Source organism: Castanea sativa, chromosome 1, assembly GCF_040712315.1.
Source record: "Castanea sativa cultivar Marrone di Chiusa Pesio chromosome 1, ASM4071231v1".
Lineage (NCBI taxonomy): Eukaryota > Viridiplantae > Streptophyta > Magnoliopsida > Fagales > Fagaceae > Castanea > Castanea sativa.
In genome coordinates, this window is record NC_134013.1 from 16,650,737 (window position 1) to 16,668,424 (window position 17,688).

Below are 17,688 nucleotides of genomic sequence, written 5' to 3' on the forward strand. Positions count from 1 at the left end.
GTAATCAACTTGACAATCTATATCTACAACAAAGAAATTAAGTAGAAGCAAAGATTAATGTAATCAACTTGACAACCTATATCTATGACAAAAAACCTTATGATAATGGTTGACCTTTTAAGATTCTTGTGACTATCGAAAAATTTCTTAGCATTCTCATATTTGGTTACAAATTATACAAGAGAATCCATATGCTTGAGGGCATATGAATTCCCACTCAAATCCTACTTTTGTAGGAATGTGGCTTGCCTTTTAAAATGTGGCAATACACATTCTCATCCCTAGAAAAAGTTTTATTTTATATAAACTAACAATTTTACCTCATTCATCTTCACTCTTTAATCAATAAAAATAAAACTACTCTAACTTAGCAAAAATAAAATAAAAAAGAGAAATATGAAATCTGATATTTTCTTGATTTGCATCTCGTATTTGAGATTTAGTTAAGTGCTAGAAGAAAATAAATTATTTTATTGACAAAACTTGATGTCGTGATATGTGATGAATAACATAAATTTTAAATTTGTATTGTTGTATTATAGGAAAAGTTAGACTATTGTATTAAATTTGACTTGATTTATAGTTTCTATTATTTTTCTCATTATCTATTTGCAGGGGAAAAAAACCCACAAAAGTATTTTGTTTATAAATCTAAAGATATTTTGTAAACAATTATTAATTATTATAAGATTCCAAAGAATAAACAAATATAGGAATCTCATATTTCATGGAATCTTAGTACATTCTTAACCAAACCAAACATAGGAATAATTCCATTCCCAAGCGCTATCTACCATTTCGAATTGTTGTGTTACAATAAACCTATGGGATGTCGATATAAGAAGACTACCTTTAAACTAACTATAGACTAATTCTAGATGTAGGACAAATTCTGATGTGCAATACATGTACTATAGGATTACAAATTATGTGTGTATATTAAATCTTTATTGCAATCTCTAACAAACATGGTTTAGGACCAGGATCCTACATAGGATCGTTGAGATGTCTCAGGGATCAGATCATAAGATTGATCAGATGATCATAAGATTTTACTTTTCATAGAAGAAAGGTGAAAAATCACTAATAATGATGATAACAAATCATTGATTAATTTTATACAAATTAATTATAAGAGACTATAATTACGTACCATATTACAAATACATGAACATATGACAAACTTTAGTCTTCAAATTTATAACTTGATAGCAACCACGTCATCCATGGGAAAGAGAATACTTATCAAATAAATAAATAAATAAATAATCCATGAAAAAGAGAAGTAGCAAGTTTAAGACTTATTAAAGAGAAAATGAAATAGAACAGCCAGTAAAAAGGATTAGCAATAAATTGATGCTATGCTGTCTAAGCTAAATTTCATTAAGTTTTCATATGTACTCAAAATGAAGTCAGACAGTCAGACTCATAACAACAAAATAGCTTGGATAAAAATTAAAGCACATCTACTTGAATGAGTTTTTCTTTCTTTTTTTCATATGTAATTTGCATACCCATCAACACAGAGCTAATATATGGCGACAACAATTCTCAAAACGGCAAGCATCTCAAATGAGGAATTTTAGGGGTCTAGCTAAAAAAAAAAGGACAAATTGGAATTGAAGGAAATAGAGTTTTCTTTTAAAGCTTTTCATTTCATTTTATGGACTTTCGGCTAACTGAAGGTTGCTTTTGGACCAAATAGCAAATTCCTTTCAATTTGGGCACACGATCCCATTTCTTTTCTACTTAATTCAACATAGCCATGCCTCATATTATCTTGAAATTAGTTGCAAGACAACACTAATCTAGCAAATAGCACCACATGGAGATGACACCAATGCTACATATATAACAAATTTCATAATTTTTTTTTTTCTCATACTAAGTGATAGATAGTGATTAGTGTAACATCACTTCACATGAGACTGCCATTAACGTCATTTTTATTGTACACCAATCACAATTTACCATAGAAAAATGTTGAGAAATTCATTGTCATTAGAGTTGTTGATTGCATGAAGATGAAGATCCAAAGCAAGTACCCCCAAGTAACCTAGGAGTGGGAACAGGGACAAGATAGCAATGAACAAATTTGAAGACACTAACCAATGTATGTCTTGGAAATGGAGCGTTCAAGATATTAACAAGTTGCGGTGTCAGTACCTATTGAACCATGAAATTCCACCTTCGACCATACAAATCTTCTCTAACCAGCTTATGTTGTTTGCTCCCGCATGTCGAAAATAGTCCTCCATGCAAATGATGGCTATGTAACACTTTTGGGCACGTGCAGTTCTTAACGATCTCATTTTCTTGGACAAACTATCTAGGGTTACTTCAAGTTTATATACAACTAATGAAGCCTTACCACAAACCTCATTGAATCAACTTTATAATTCCTATTTGACATAAGCTCCATCCGAAAAAGCATCTTATAATCTATTTTTCTAAATAAAACACGAACCCTCCTCCTTCATCCGGGCTTGGGACCGGCTGTGTCAAATACAAGAGAATGAAAAAAATAAACACAGGCGGAGTTACTTCTTTCATACACCAGATTAATGGGAAGAATCTTCAATTTCATTAATATGCCCAATTTGAGCAAGGAACCAACCCTACATTTCAATGCAAAGGATTTGAGAGAGAGGAGAGGAGAGGAAAGATGAAGGTGGTCAGACATTCTTTTAAAAAATTAATGAGTCTCAGGATTAAGGACTGTAACCATTTTACTCAAATCAACTGAGCTAACGACCATTATGCGTCAAGCAATATGCATAAGAACCATGAAGCATATGCGCTCCTTGAATAACATTTATGCTTGTGGGTAAGACTAGCAAAGTACAACACTTCCAGCACACAACATGACAGTATATTTGGGCTTGTCAACTTATACGCCTTCTGACTCAACCCACATTTAAGGAAAGTCAAGACTGCCTCCAATTATTAAAGCTCAATCCCCCAAGTTCTTTAGTTTCTCAATTCTAGCATACAAGACCAAGTTAATTTCCAACATTTCCATTAGCACACCCTTATTAATGACTAAACGAAATTACACAGTTTCTTTTGCAGGTCCTACGTCTTGTACACAACTTGAATAAGACAAGTGATGTCTAATGTGGCGTTGAAAGGAAGGTGCAAAACAAATTGTTTGCGTATAGCAATAACTCTGACGCCCTAATGCAGAAAATTTGCTCATAGGGGACTAAGAACCTTTGCCATCATTGCGTATTATTTAATTGTTTAGTCAATATTTCAATATCCAATTGCTCATAGCCATCGTGCCCAGGTTATAGTACCAGTTCAACCAATTGAACCGAGAAACAGAAATATTGGAGATCTAGGATAAACTAGTTCAAATATGAATTCTCCAGTCATAAAAATTGAGGTGGAAGATCAGATTTTGAAATATAGACCGTTGGAAAGTGCTATAATTGGATTTTCCACGAAGGCCCCAAATCTATACCACAAGTTCCCATAAACATGAATTGGATCACATCGATTTTTTATTTTGAACTTCATTTCAAATTTCTGGAACCTGTATGGCCAAGTTGGCCAACCAACTCAATTGGTTGAACTGATTTTTATAGGTTTTATTTTTTTAGTGGTTCTCGTCACTAGTTACCATATTGTTGCCAAATTATATTTCTCAATTCAGTTAGACTGGAATTCGAGTCGGAAAATTATTTGCATGCATTCTTCTTTGCGGGTCCAATGCCTCTTCAAAATGGCCAAAAAAAATTCTTTTTTCTTTTTTTTTTGTTAATTTAAGCTTTCATCGACCATCAGTATCTGTGAGAGGGCCCAATACCTTTCAAAAAATTTAGGAGTCGCAAGAATTGTAAAGTACCAGGAATGATAAAAAGAAGGAAAGAAAAACGTACCAAGAGGACACAAATAGACCTCCACCCAGCAGCTAAGGTGGTGTTCCTAGTCGATCTACTCCTGCAACCAAAAAAATTAATGAAAAGAGAAACAAAATAAAGGAAGACAGGAAACTCTCACAGAATTTTATAGATTTGTCTGAGAAAGAAAATATTTCCCATTTGGCTTCTCCTGAAAAAAAAGAATTAAAACCCAGCTAACGGTTTAGAGTTTGCATAACTAAGTTGACCACACTAACACCTCTGGCGAATTGGAGTTTAAAAAATTGCCTTCAAATGATTGTAATCAACAATCCACTAGAGCAAAAACTCTAGCAAGTTATGAATCGTTTTTGCAAGCAAGCTAAATGAGCAAACCATCTCTTCCCACTTCATTTGTTGCAACTTTCATTTATCCTTTAAAACCATAAAATGATCTGGTATAGAATATGAGCATAGTCCAAGAAACTAGTAAAAACAAGTAAAACGTTTTTTTTTTCTTGTTCTTTTTTCACTTTATCCTTTTTACTTACAACCATTCCCAGATAAAATGATTCACAGAGCTACCAGCATGAATCAAATGTTCCCCCTTTTTAAAGTCAAATTCACACCATTTTTTCATAAACCACAATGGATTGAGGGGCTTTCATTATTAGGAAGTCACATCAACAAGAGCAAGACTTGAATCAGATCCACCATACAGATTGTGACTAATTCCTGCAATCAAGATAGCTGCTCAAAATGCAAGCCCAACCATCAGACACATTAAGTAATTGGTGGCTTGCCCAAGCTTTCCCTGTAATTAATATTAGCTATTGGGAATTGGGGAAACGTATTCAGTTATCCCCTCTCTCTTTTTATTTATTTATTTATTTCTCATTATATAACACGAGCAAAGTTAAGACAGTTTTGAGCAAAAGGGAAATAACAGTTTTTACTAGTAATAACTACAAATAACCAACATAAACCTTGTAATCATTCAAGCATTTGCAACATAAAACTTATTTTTTGTATATAAAAATAAAGAATAATGCATGTCGTACAAAAAATTGATATTCCAATTTGTCATGTAAGCAAAGAAACAATAAACTGATTTACAGTTTCTAAGGGGAGAAACTCATCTGCAACACAGAGGTATCTACAAGAATGCACATGGGACAGTATTTCATCTTTGACAAGCAGGCAGAAGTCTAAACCATGACGTTCATCATAATCACATCATCCCGCTTCTCTTGATGCCTATTAGCTGTGCAGCCTGAAACAGCATAACACTCACATCAATGCCAACAACTCAGGCAAGAGATGGTTCATTATTTTTTGCTAATGGGCAAGCTCAATAGAAATAAAAACCCAATTTCTGTCGCCAAAAGATGAGTTCATGCATGGGTAAAAGATGGAAGTCATATTGAATTGTAGGATTAAGTATTAACACAGTAACACCATTGGCTTGCTGGCTCAATTTGATTTATGGGGGATTTCATTCAAGAACAAAGTTGGTTACACAACTTCATTTAACTATAATGTCAAGGAAGAATTAATTTTAGTTTTTTATATATAAAAGATGATAACACTATAGATTAGGCAGACTATATAATTGCAAATTGCTACTAGTTGATACTACCAACCCAGTGGCTTCTAGTGAACATGTTTGATATTGTTGGCAGGTTGGCTGCTCAACGTGCAAACCACTATGTATTTACTTGGTGGGACACTTTCATCAGTGTCACTCTTACTACAAGATGATGTGGTTCTGTTGCAATAGCAGGACAAGTGGCAAGGCTTTACTGTTACATAAATCATAAAGACACATTGCACTGTGTTGGATACAACCCAGTAATAAGTCCAGAATTTGATAAAAACTACCCCCTCCATCTTTTCAATATTGCCCTCATAAACACTTGAGAATTTAAATCTGAATAAAATAAAGGGCAGGGATTTAACGCGTAGTCAGTAAAATAATGGCCACTTTACTTTAAAACTGGGCAAGCATTTTGGGACATCAAAATTGGAATAGTGGACAAACAAAATGGGAGAGGAATATAATCCATTGCAGACAGATGAAAGGGTGCCGACATTGGTCAAACATAAATATTTTTAAAAAGGAACTGGGATTTTTTTTTTTTTAATGGAGTAACGGAGGACTGATATAGCAAGAGGTATATATACATTCCTAAATTTGAATAGGTTGATTCCCGAACTCGAACTTGTTACCCGTCACTTGGGTAAAGGGCACTTGCCATTGCACCAAGGTTTCACCTCTTAGAAGAAGGTAAATGAACAACTTTACATGCAAAATATAACCCCATATGTAAAAGATGGTACTGATTGTTCATTATAATATAAATTGGAAGTTGAAGAAGAATGGGTTTTTTGACATCCACTTGCATTATAATGCTTTATGAGGTTCCTCTTCTGTCTCCTTGGAAATGTATTTGGGGGATTAAAGGCACCTAGGTGAGTTTCTTTTTTTGTTTGTACTGCAGCTTGGGGCAAGAGACTCACAGGTGATATTTTGAGGAGCAAAAGTCTTGCTTTTGTTGACAAGTGCTGCATGTGTCACTATAGTGGGGAGACAGTGGATCATTTATACTGCTTCATTGTGGGAAGACTCCTTAGTTATGGTGTTTTGTCCTTCGATCTTTTGGGGTTTTCTTGGGTCCTACCAAGAATGGTACTAGATCTTCTTTTTGTCCGGAGGAATTGGTTGTGGAAGCATTCGTCAGACATTTAAATTTTAGTTCCATTGTGCCGATGTGATGTATATGGAGGGGACATAATAGACATACATTTGAGAACGTGGATAGTTCAGGGGACTAATTGCTTGCTTCTTTTAGTGGTTTTTTGTTAGATTAGTATCGGGTTTGGGAACTCACATCTGGTGATTCTCTCCATTTGTTCACTAGTTCTCTCCTCTCTTGTAATTAGTTTTCTGTTTTTTTGTTCTTCTCTCCCATTTACTCTTTGACTACTTTTTGCTCTTTTTGCATATGTAGTTTTTTTAATATAGACTTTTCTTACTTATAAAAAATAAAAAGATTATGAAATCCAACTGCAATTAACCAGTGGTGATTGGAAACATACAACTGATAATCAGCTCTGCCAAAGGTCTCAGCTGCAACTCATTCATCTTTTTATTCTAAAACTCCAACTGCAGGCCAATACCAAAACTCCTCCCAAGAGTGCCAACCTACAGTAATGAAAAAATGTTCATGTCCATTAAAATGCACATTTACTCAAACAACTGTGAGAGTAACCACCAAGAAATATTCATTGCACATCAACACAATTGAAAACAATAAAATGTCGGCAATCCCTTTGGCAACCAGAATATTTTTCAGGCCAATATATAAAAGATCCCTCTAACTCACAAAAGATTATAACAAGGAATTCCTGGACATGAATCGACAAAGTAGAATCCCGAAGGCTAAAGAAAATGTAATTTTGCACAAAAACCAACTGGAACAGATAATTTCAATTCTCAACCAACGCTTCGACCATTACTCCCAACAGACCCAATCATAAAACAAGTACAAATTTCACAATGATGGAACAATCTGGTTCATCCAAGGTCCCAAGTAGCCACTTTGGTTATTGTACTGAACAATTAGCCAGAATGGGTAATTTTCCTATCTCTTAATTTCAGTTCATTCTTCACTGCTAAATTTTAAGTTAGAATACTTTCCCTATCAACTCATATAAATATAACAGAGAACTTGGGCCATGGGTTAGCCCACCAAGATTTTTAGCCCAAGCAACTTGTCAACATCACTAGCACTTTCTCTGACCAAACATAGAGTATATTTCTTGATGCCTACATGACCAGCAGCAATTTCTGTGCACCGATTAAAGCAATAAAATTCCAGCTGAAACTGTAAAGTATTAGCCATGATACATAACATGCAACCAAGATGCAATTTCTCTGTAGTAGGGAATTTTTGTGACCATGCATTCAGCAACCAATAAGCACATGGCCAGATTACTTCACATATCAAGATAGCAATCTAAATTTGGGAGCATTTTAAATAGAGGAAAAAAATTATACAGATTGAATTCCCCAGAGGCCTAAATACAATTCACATCAAATAACTCAAACATGGGGGGAATAAAAGAAGCGTCTACACTACTAAGCAAATTTTTCTCAACTGAACCTTTCCAACATATGGGCCTAACATTAGAGTGGTATGCAGCAGCACAGACTGAAGTAAGATGCAGTTCAAAAGATTGAAAATTAAGGAACGCCATAGCATACCTATGGCAAAATTCATAGCCCACTATGAGAAGCAAAACCCAAGAGAATGACCTACACAAGCACTGAACAACGGATAAGAGTTAATATGAATCTTAGCACAAAGCTCACTTTAAGAAGTTATTATGTATAGAACGTACCAGGCTTGGCAAGTCCAACAACTTCCTAATTCATTGATCCACGACACCTAAACAAAAGAGAGCATTTTTACAAACAGTCTAGCAAAAATGTTCAAACTATGAGTTGTAAGCCTAAGTAACTGCAAGTTTTATATTTTTTTTTTTATCAGTAGGTTACACACGCACCCAGGGGGTCTTGAACGCATAATCTCACCCTCCACCTTGCTATTACTAGGGGTGCAAATGCCATTTGAAATAGAGCTCATTAGTAACTACAACTTTTAGATTCTTTGAAGCCTCATACAATCAGCATCTATAGCCTTAAGATTCCCAATGTGAATAAATATATATTACAGTAACTCTTGCTTCATAGCAACCAAAGCCATCAAGAACAGCACAGAGTAAGCTAATGAGATCCAACTCAAATGGCACACCTCCCCCCTTGTGAGAGGGTGGAAGAGGGTGAGGTTCTGGGTTTAAACCCTTTCAAAGCGTGTAACTTATCAATAAAAAAGTGACGCAAAGTAAAAAACACAAAAGGTAAAAAATAATAATAATAATACATACTTTCTAGAACCACAGTTGCAGGGAATTTTTTTCTCCTCCAAAGGGAACTTGTAATTGTAAGTAATTTCTTCACCAGAAGCTATATGCCGTTTTGCATAAATGAAAATCTTTTTTTGTCCTTCAACACTAATAACCTTGGTGTAGCAATTAGGCTGAAAAGCATATGAGTTGATCATGAGGACAAAGAAATCATGTTTCTATTTGATAAACAAATTTATATTAAAATTTTACAGTTACCTCACAAGAATGGTTTATAAATCTAGCGATTCCACCACGCTTCGTAGCATCAACCTACATGTATTTCGAAGAGAGATTATTCCACAAAGTGCACTGACCCACCAGCCCATTACAATAACATCAAATAATAGAAGAGAATATTACATACAATATGAAAATCATCTCTATTAAAAATAAATAAAGAAGGTAAGTTAAAATTTCTAAACATAATTAGAAAATTACTTTAATGTAAAAATAATTTAAAAAAAATCAGGTTCAGGGCCAACAATTTTGATAATTCGAACCTAGATGTCTCCATTGGAATCACCAAGAGGTGCCAACCAGTTGAGCTACAAGGCTCTTGGCCAAGGCCAACAATTAAAAAGCTTAGACATGAACTGGCAAAATAATTACAGATACCACATGATATATGAAGTACCCAAAAGATGGAGATAAATATTAGCACAGATCTAAATAAATCTCAACACAATCATTGTTGCTATACTTACCACATAACCATCATCAAGTCTAAAAAGATAACTGCTGCCAATCCCCATCTTCTCATAATGACGTTCACGTATATCAGATATCTGAAAAATCCAGAAAGTCAAATTAACCATTGACTAATTTAAGAATCATTTAGGATCTTCTAAAAAAAGGGTAACTGAAAACATTGAGTCAACTATACCCTGGGACGAATTAGCTCTCCAACGTATTCAATGACAAAGTCATCTGCCTCAATTGGCTCCAGGGCAACAAGACCCCAATCATGTATCTTGCTCCGTTGGAAACGTAGGCGCTTCTTCCTTGCCTGGCAAGTAACAATAGACACGTTGTAATGATCAAAGTCAGCAATGTAAATTTCCAAAACAATTAATTCTTCACCTTTAATTGAGTAGCTTTCAAAAGGTCAGCACCCTCCGCAGCAGCAAGAAGATTGCGTAGCTTCACCCTGTTTGTTCTTGCTGATAGACCCTTACCATTTGACCACTGAGAAGCATTTACCTCAGAACCACAATACATGGTATAAGCATACCGGACTCCCCTCACACGAGCTCTTTCAGCAGGGCTAGCACTTAGTGACCATCTATGCCATTCCCAGCCGTTAATTGATGATCGAGCACAACCATCAGATCTAGGGCAGGGATTTAATGTCCTGGATTTACTGGACTTGGTCTTTTGCACTCCAACCTGTCCACATGCTGCTTGTTTGGCAGCACTATTAGCTACTTTTGAAACCTTAGCTGGACGTGACAGTAGCACACCATCCATTATATGCTTTCTTTTTAACTTTGACACTTTAGTTGCTGTAAACACAAACAGGCAATCCATAAAATGTCCTTAAAACATTCTAAATAGGATAATAAATAGCACAAATGTCCATAAAAAAAAAACATTTTAGCACATTTATTTTTTAAGCAATTACCAGTAAAATCTCCCTGCATTGCAGCATCATGGCCATTGCTATCAACAACCTTCTCAACATCATTAGGATTCTTAGGTAAGTTCAAAACTCTATCCCTGCTAGGTTTGACAGCATCTTTTGGAACCTTAGGTTTAATAGCATCTTTTGGAACCTTAGGTTTAACAGCATCCTTTGGAACCTTAAGTTTAACAGCATCCTTTGGAAACTTAGGTTCAGCAGCATCCTTTGGAGCCTTAGGTTTAACAGCATCCTTTGGAGCCTTAGCTTCAGCAGCATCCTTTGGAGCCTTAGGTTTAACAGCATCCTTTGGAGCCTTAGGTTTAACAGCATCCTTTGGAACCTTAGGTTCAGCAGCATCCTTTGGGGCCTTAGGTTTAACAGCATCCTTTGGAACCTTAGGTTTAACAGCATCTTTAGGAACCTTAGGTTTAATAGCATCCCTTGGAACCTTAAGTTTAACATCTTTTGCAAGCTCATCATCTGAAGAAATAATCAATAGTGCTAACATTAGAAAGATACATAATCTTCTAAAACTTTAGACTACCAAAACAAATAATAAATAAAGTGACATACTTTGAACTGTATGAGCAATTTTCATTCCTTTTTGACCACTCTTAATAATGTCTCGGGACACAAATGATTCAGCCCAGCTTTTATTTGATTTTGACCCCAATTTTTTAGTCCCCACAGCAGTAGTTTCAACTTCTGCAGTCTCAGACACTTTACAAGCAACTTGTTTCCTAGACTTTTCTGCAGATTGACTCCTTACTCCAGCATCAACTGGCATCAAACAATGAGGGGTAGGTCCCAACTTTTTCCGTGATATCTTTTTCTTGCGGTAATAAATATATTTACCAACCACCTGGGACTCTTTCAAAGAGGCAAGACTATGAATGTGCTTGCTTAGTGAAGTCAGAGAATTGCCAGAATGTTCTTCACTTGCATCAAATTCTCCTTCCTAAAACAAGTATAAACATCAATTTGAAGTTCCAAAAAATTGGTTACTTCCGACAAACACACACACAGGGAGGGTAAAAAGACGAGTAGTCAAACCAAATTTTAATTATTGGTTTTGTAGGAGCATTTATTGAAACTTTAGATTACAAATTTTGTACCTCAATGCCGTCAGGTTGACAGGGTTTCTTAGGAGTGCGCCATGATACAAGAAATTGGTGAAGAGAAGCATCCATAAACAAAGATTTCCATTCCCTAAGAACATCGTCATGCAACTTTTGCCGGAACATTGCCATTGCAACATATTCTCCAATCTTAGGGATACACTCATCTGACCTTGAGGGTCGAAACTTAGAAATACGCAATGGAACAACAGTTTTAGTATTGTCTTCGAATCCAGGAGGCAGTGGCTCATTAATTTCTTCATTTTCACCCATATCCTCATTTGTGCAAATATCCTTAAACGCACTTGCCAACAAATTAGACACACCATTGTCAGATAGAGACTGACTAATGGGTTTTGCTGCTTGTGACAGGTAATCATCAGATGTTTTATTTGCACCAGTCCTTAATTCATCCTGTGTATCAGAAGAACCATATTCAATACTATGAGGGCACTGAATGAGAGAATCAACAGTGTTCTGCATAGATAGAATGTTCCTTCAACATATTTGATGTGTGTGTGTACCACTACCTAAAATTGTAACTGGGGGAGCAGGTTTAAATGATAAAAGGAAAAACAAGATTTTATAAGTTACCTCATTCAATTTGTCATCATTTATAGAGTTAAAGAATTTCCTCACTTCCTCCTCAACAAAACTTTCAAGATACTCCTCCAAAGACGCCCTTGCAGAAAAATGAAGCTCATTTTCTACACATTCTAAAATACATGTCATGTCTGCATATCTATGATGATCAGTGGATGACAAGGTTTTCTCTGCAGATGAATTTCCTCCAGGGGCCGAGGATGACTGGGCATGATCATCAGTAACCATTGCCATTGGTTCAAAACCAGGAGGGCAATCAACAACACACACAGATTCCTTTTGCCTAGACTGTAAAACGAATAAAAAAAAATTGTGATACATACAACAAAAGCAGTAAAAAATAAGAAAAGGAACATCAAGTTTGCTAACAACTTACATCTTCATCAGGTAGTGTTTCAGGCTTTTGGTCACAGTTCCTAAATTCACCAGCAGGTATCTCAAATTTTGTATGACCAGACCAAAGTTTTCTCTTTCTCCAGGCAGATGAATATTCTGCTACAGTATCATAAAAGACAGCATTCCACATCACTTGCATGCAATAATCAAAAAGCATTCGACAAACAACTTCATTAGATCTCCAAAAGCTTTCAATGCTTCCAACAGATTTAGTGACTGCAGGAGACTGTGTGGAGATTTTATTTATACAAGCGTGGTCAACTACAGAGACGGAGGATGCAACCTCACATGCAGGAGCAGCACAATCCTTCCTTTCCCCTGCAATTTTAGACTGTCAAAGGAAAACATATTAAATTATCAGGCAAGGCATATATCGCACAATCAGTATTTTCTTCAGCAATCAGATGCATTACCGTTGTTCCATTTAAAGAGCAATTTTGGGTTTCATGATTTACTGATTCAAGTTTAAGATGTTTTTTATTTTTCTTTGTAGTAACAAAGTCTCCAATAACGTTTCCAATGATTTCATCCAGCACAGCTCTACGAGCTGCTTTCATAATGCTGGAGTGCAGTTGGGAAGAAACTCCTTCAGAAATTTCAGAAATGAAGCTTAGCAAAGAGCCAGTCTCTTTGCTTTCGGCAACAGATGTGGAGAAAGTTTCAGGTCCATCTCTTTTCCATGCATTCATAATAGACAGCAAAGTAAAGGGTCCATATTTATTTTCAATATGATATATCTGCAGAATGAAAACACCAGAATACCACAGTGAGAAACAATAACGATAACTTGTAACACAAAACAGATTGCAAAAATATAAGTCCAAGCAATAAAAATTGTCACCCAACAACTCACTACAAAATATTATCCAGAAAAATCCCCTACCCCCCACCCCCTCCCTCCTATCTCTTTTTTAGCAGAACTATATTACTGATTAAGTTGAGCAGGAAAAAAAAAATAGCTACTCTCTTTTAGTAGAACTATACTATTATTCATGCTGAGCACAAACTTTTTGTTAAAAGGAAAAGATATTTGTTGCCAAATTGGGCAGGAATGTCCAGTATTTGCCCTTTACCCCAATAGTATGGGCAATCACAGAACAATTTTCTACAACAAAATTTCCCCCTTCTTTTACTTTTTCCGTAAGAATCTCCAACTATTCAACAAGGTTGAACCTTCAAACGCATTGCAGCGGTGCAGGACTCAAAAAGGAAATCTATCAGGCAAATGCCAAGTGATAGAGCTGTTCATTAGAAGATAATCCATGCCTTAGCAAATTGCAACAGTTTCGAAACATTCAATTGCAATAAACCACGTCATCAACAATTGGAAGTTTTTTAACTCTCAATAACATATAACTAGAATACTGATTTCACTTTTTTAGTCTTATTTACACAAATGAGTATAATTACATTGATTAACCATTCAACCGGAAATAATACATGTTAAAAAAACCCAACGGCCTCCGCACTGAACTCATTCAACTTCTATCATAATACCGTGATTTCATAGTTTACCATTAATACATCTTGGAGATAGCCATAGCTATGCCAAGCATGTAGCTCTGAAAGAGAATTTGGCCCATGTTTCCTCCCCTGGTCATCCTCATACAACCAACAAGATTCCTCACCTGACTGGAGGTAAAAGATAAATAAATCAGACTGACAACTTGCTGGTAAAACACAACTCAAAATGCCTTTCTTGGAAAACAAATCAGAATGGCTCAAACAACCAAGAAAAGGGAAAATATATATATATATATACCGGTAGTTGACATGAAGTAATAGAATGAACTGCATCAAGATTTAACATCGGCTGATTTGAGCCATAACTGCTGTTGACAGGTAATTGGGAAATTGGCTGTGAACCTGCATAAGAGCTTGGGCAGGAGTTTAAACTTGTTGGAGTAGTTGTACTTGAGATGCCAACACTTAGATATGCAAAACCAGTGGCAACATGATCGGGAAACTGCTTGAAGTACTTCAACGGTACAGGATTTATTAATGCCCCATTTACCACAGGATACACAGGAAGCTCATCAGGCAGGAAACCAGTAGACAAACCCTCGTACAACTGTTCCTGAATATAAGGACCACACATTTGTCCTTGTTCATTAATATACATCCAGCCACTCACAAAAGCAGGCGGTACATACACATTATAACTCTTATCCGGGTATGAAGTTCCCCCGGTATTACAGGACTGTGGAACATCACTGCCATTGCCGTTCGACTGGCAGCTCATCTCCCTCGCAGAACTTGAAACATATTTTTCATCAAAATTGCAGCAAGACGAAGAAACATTAACGAGATCCGCACACCTGAAGAACCTTTAGTCAAAATGATAATATAAAATGGAACAAACGAAAACAGACACATAACGGAATTCATATAATACCATTGAGAAGAGCACCCTTCCTCAGTAGACTGCACGGATGAGGAAGTATCAACATAATTGCCTATGCATACATGTGAGTCTTGATCTTGGCACTCGAAATCCGAAACCTTCCGCCTTTTTCTGGAGACAAAAGACGGGAATTGTTCCCGCATAAGGCCTGTAGAGGACACCATGCGCCCTAAAAATACCCTGCTGCAACAAGGGAGACAGAGGACTCAAGAAGTAGAAAACCAATATGCAAAAGTTATGCGATATATAACTACTAACAAAGTAACAATGGATCATCATCATCAAGGCCATGATCTTCTGGAAAAGAAACTGTTAATTTTTTATTTTTTATTAAATTGTTAATTTTGGAATATATATTAGCACATATGTGATCAATTAGACGATGGACGAGCTGAGAGGATGAGATACAAAGCTAATTCTGATAATAATCTGATTCTATTGTTAAAGTTCGAACCCTGATGATCTTGATTATAGAATTTAAGGAACAATTGAAGAATATGGATCTCTTAAATCCATTAATCGTTGAGTTCGATTAACGAGAAGACAATAAAATTTATAAAAAAAAAAAAAAAAAGAGAAGGTCAATTAGGGTTAGGGTTACGGTTAGAATTTGGAACAGTGTAATACCTGTTGTGGTCGACGAGTGGATGAAACGACGTCGGTTTGTTTCTTCTCCTTCTACTTCGCCGGTCCTCCTCTAGCCCTCGCCACCCCTCTTCTCTCTTTATTCTATATCTGTTGTGAGGACTGAGGAGTAATAAGTCAATAAGGATCGCCCGATTCACGAAAGCCTTTTGTGCTCGGGTTTTTTTTTTTTCTTTTCAAATTATTTAATTAATTTTATATTCTATAGCTACAATCAATGAGAGACGGATTTGAGTCTCGAACAAGTTCATGTTATGTTTCCCCTATTCATTTTTAAATCGTTGAATCGCTGGTTATTTATATTCTTAATTTGTAAGTCATATTTTGTGACAATCAGATATTATTCGATCTATAAACTAGTTTATTATACATAATTTTTAATTAAAAAATTTTGAAATTTAATTAATAACATAATTATTAGTATTTCATATTTTATAAATTTTGCAAGTATAAAAGATGCTATAAGAAAATGTAATTCTAGTGTATTTCTCAAAATTTACGTCCAATAAAAAAAATAAGAACATCCATAGCAGTAAAGCTAAAAATTTAGTTATTTTACTTACACACGTGCTGCAGCAGTAAATCTATTTTAGCTTTCAACACAATAAAATAATATAAACATCACAATAAAATAATATATCTACTATAATAAAATAATATATCCACTACACACAACCATCACAGCCACACACACAACCATCACCACGGCCCACAACAAAGAAAAAAAAATCAACTAAGCCCACACTTACCAGACTCACCAGGCAACACCCACACCCAGCCACCACCACGAACACACCGATCTACCCACAAACCCACCCATACTGACACCGTATTAAACCCAGCAACCCACTCATAAACCACACTGACCCATTACAACACACCAACCACACCACAGCACACCGACGCCGATGAACCCAACCAATGCCGACTATTCAACCACACCACAGCCCACCGATGTCGATGAACCCAGCCACCAACCGACGCTGATCAGCGGCTTGGGACAGCTAGTGGGTCGGTGACGTTGAGGATAAGTCAGGCCACTATCACCAGTGAAACAAAGAGGTGAGAGTTTGAGAGAGTGAGCTTGAGAGAGTTTTGAGAAATGAGAGCTTCAGAGAGTGACATTGAGAGACAGAGGCACATTGAGAATAAAATAGTATAAAAAAATAAACAAACATATATTATTTTAATCCGGGCTGGAGAATTAAAAAAAAAAAAAATAGCTCCCAGCTATAGTGCACAGCCATAGATAGTTGTGCACTGTAGCAATGAAGGTAAAAAAAAAAATACATTTAGCTCCACTGCTGTATGGTTGATTTTTGTGTTTTGGTGGAGCTAAAATGACTATATAGCTATTTAGCTCCACTGCTACAAGTGCTCTAAGTAGAGTTGTAGTCATTGCTATAATCAAGTTTGTAATCCAAACTTCTTCTTTTTTTGCTATAATTAGTTAAGGATAAAATACAAAACCACCGAAGTTTTAGCTAATACAAGTTACTACCAAAATTTTTTAAAAATATTATATTTGCTCCCTCAATACAAATGACACTTCACATTATTTAAAAGTTGCTGAAAGGAGGTAGAGGATATTTCTTTTGTCTAAAAAAAAAAATCATCTACTTCCTGCAAACAACTTGTCTTGACTATATAATATTAAGTGACATTTGTGCTTAAGAAACAACTTAGATATTTTATAAAATAAAATAAAAAACTGATAGTAGGTGACATTAGCCCAAACTGAAAATGTAGTTTGTGTATTTTAAATGTTTTTAAAGTGAAATTAAAGTAAGAATAAAGTTTGGCTACAGGCTTAATTGTAACCAATCACTATAACTCCAATTAAAAAACTTAACATGATTACATAATTTGAAAATCTGATAGTTAAATTGCATGTTCTTTATATTCTTAACAAAAATATCAAATTTCATGCCAATCGGATATTATTTAATATTTGATCCATAAACTTATTTTTATGCATAATTTTATACTACAAAAATCTGAAATTTAAACATTTAATTGATAACATAACAATTAATTTTTGATTTTATATAAATTTTAGAAACATGACAGATATAAGAATAAATG

The 17,688-nt window shown here is 35.4% G+C and overlaps 1 protein-coding gene across 3 annotated transcripts; it reads right to left on the minus strand.

Annotated features, from left to right (window-relative positions):
* Positions 1–4,735: 4,735 nt before the first annotated feature.
* Positions 4,736–15,719, minus strand: LOC142608885 (histone-lysine N-methyltransferase ATXR7). 3 transcript variants are annotated; one of them, XM_075780552.1, is made up of 19 exons: positions 15,586–15,719; positions 14,950–15,141; positions 14,317–14,872; positions 14,070–14,186; positions 12,968–13,291; positions 12,535–12,885; positions 12,150–12,446; positions 11,553–11,969; positions 11,011–11,395; positions 10,438–10,917; positions 9,897–10,318; positions 9,700–9,822; positions 9,521–9,601; positions 9,033–9,086; positions 8,796–8,947; positions 8,250–8,296; positions 8,113–8,174; positions 6,945–7,050; positions 4,736–5,118 (listed from the first exon to the last, which is right to left on the minus strand). In XM_075780552.1, the coding sequence occupies exons 2-16, from the start codon at positions 15,120–15,122 to the stop codon at positions 8,275–8,277; spliced, it is 3,954 nt and encodes a 1,317-aa protein (XP_075636667.1). In that variant the 5' UTR covers positions 15,123–15,141; positions 15,586–15,719; the 3' UTR covers positions 4,736–5,118; positions 6,945–7,050; positions 8,113–8,174; positions 8,250–8,274. The 3 variants fall into 3 exon arrangements, with proteins under 3 accessions (XP_075636667.1, XP_075636662.1, XP_075636664.1); XM_075780547.1 differs by having other exon boundaries at positions 11,553–12,032; XM_075780549.1 differs by having other exon boundaries at positions 11,553–12,032; positions 14,950–15,138; positions 15,586–15,718.
* Positions 15,720–17,688: the final 1,969 nt, after the last annotated feature.

Coding starts and splice junctions, on each gene's coding strand:
- LOC142608885 (XM_075780547.1), bottom strand. CDS start 15,122: ATGGTGTCCTCTACAGGCCTTATGCGGGAACAATTCCCGTCTTTTGTC. Junction 12,033..12,149: donor ATGATGACAAATTGAATGAG/GTAACTTATAAA, acceptor CTATCTATGCAG/AACACTGTTGATTCTCTCAT. Junction 8,297..8,795: donor TGCAACTGTGGTTCTAGAAA/GTATGTATTATT, acceptor TCTTTTGTTTAG/GTGTCGTGGATCAATGAATT.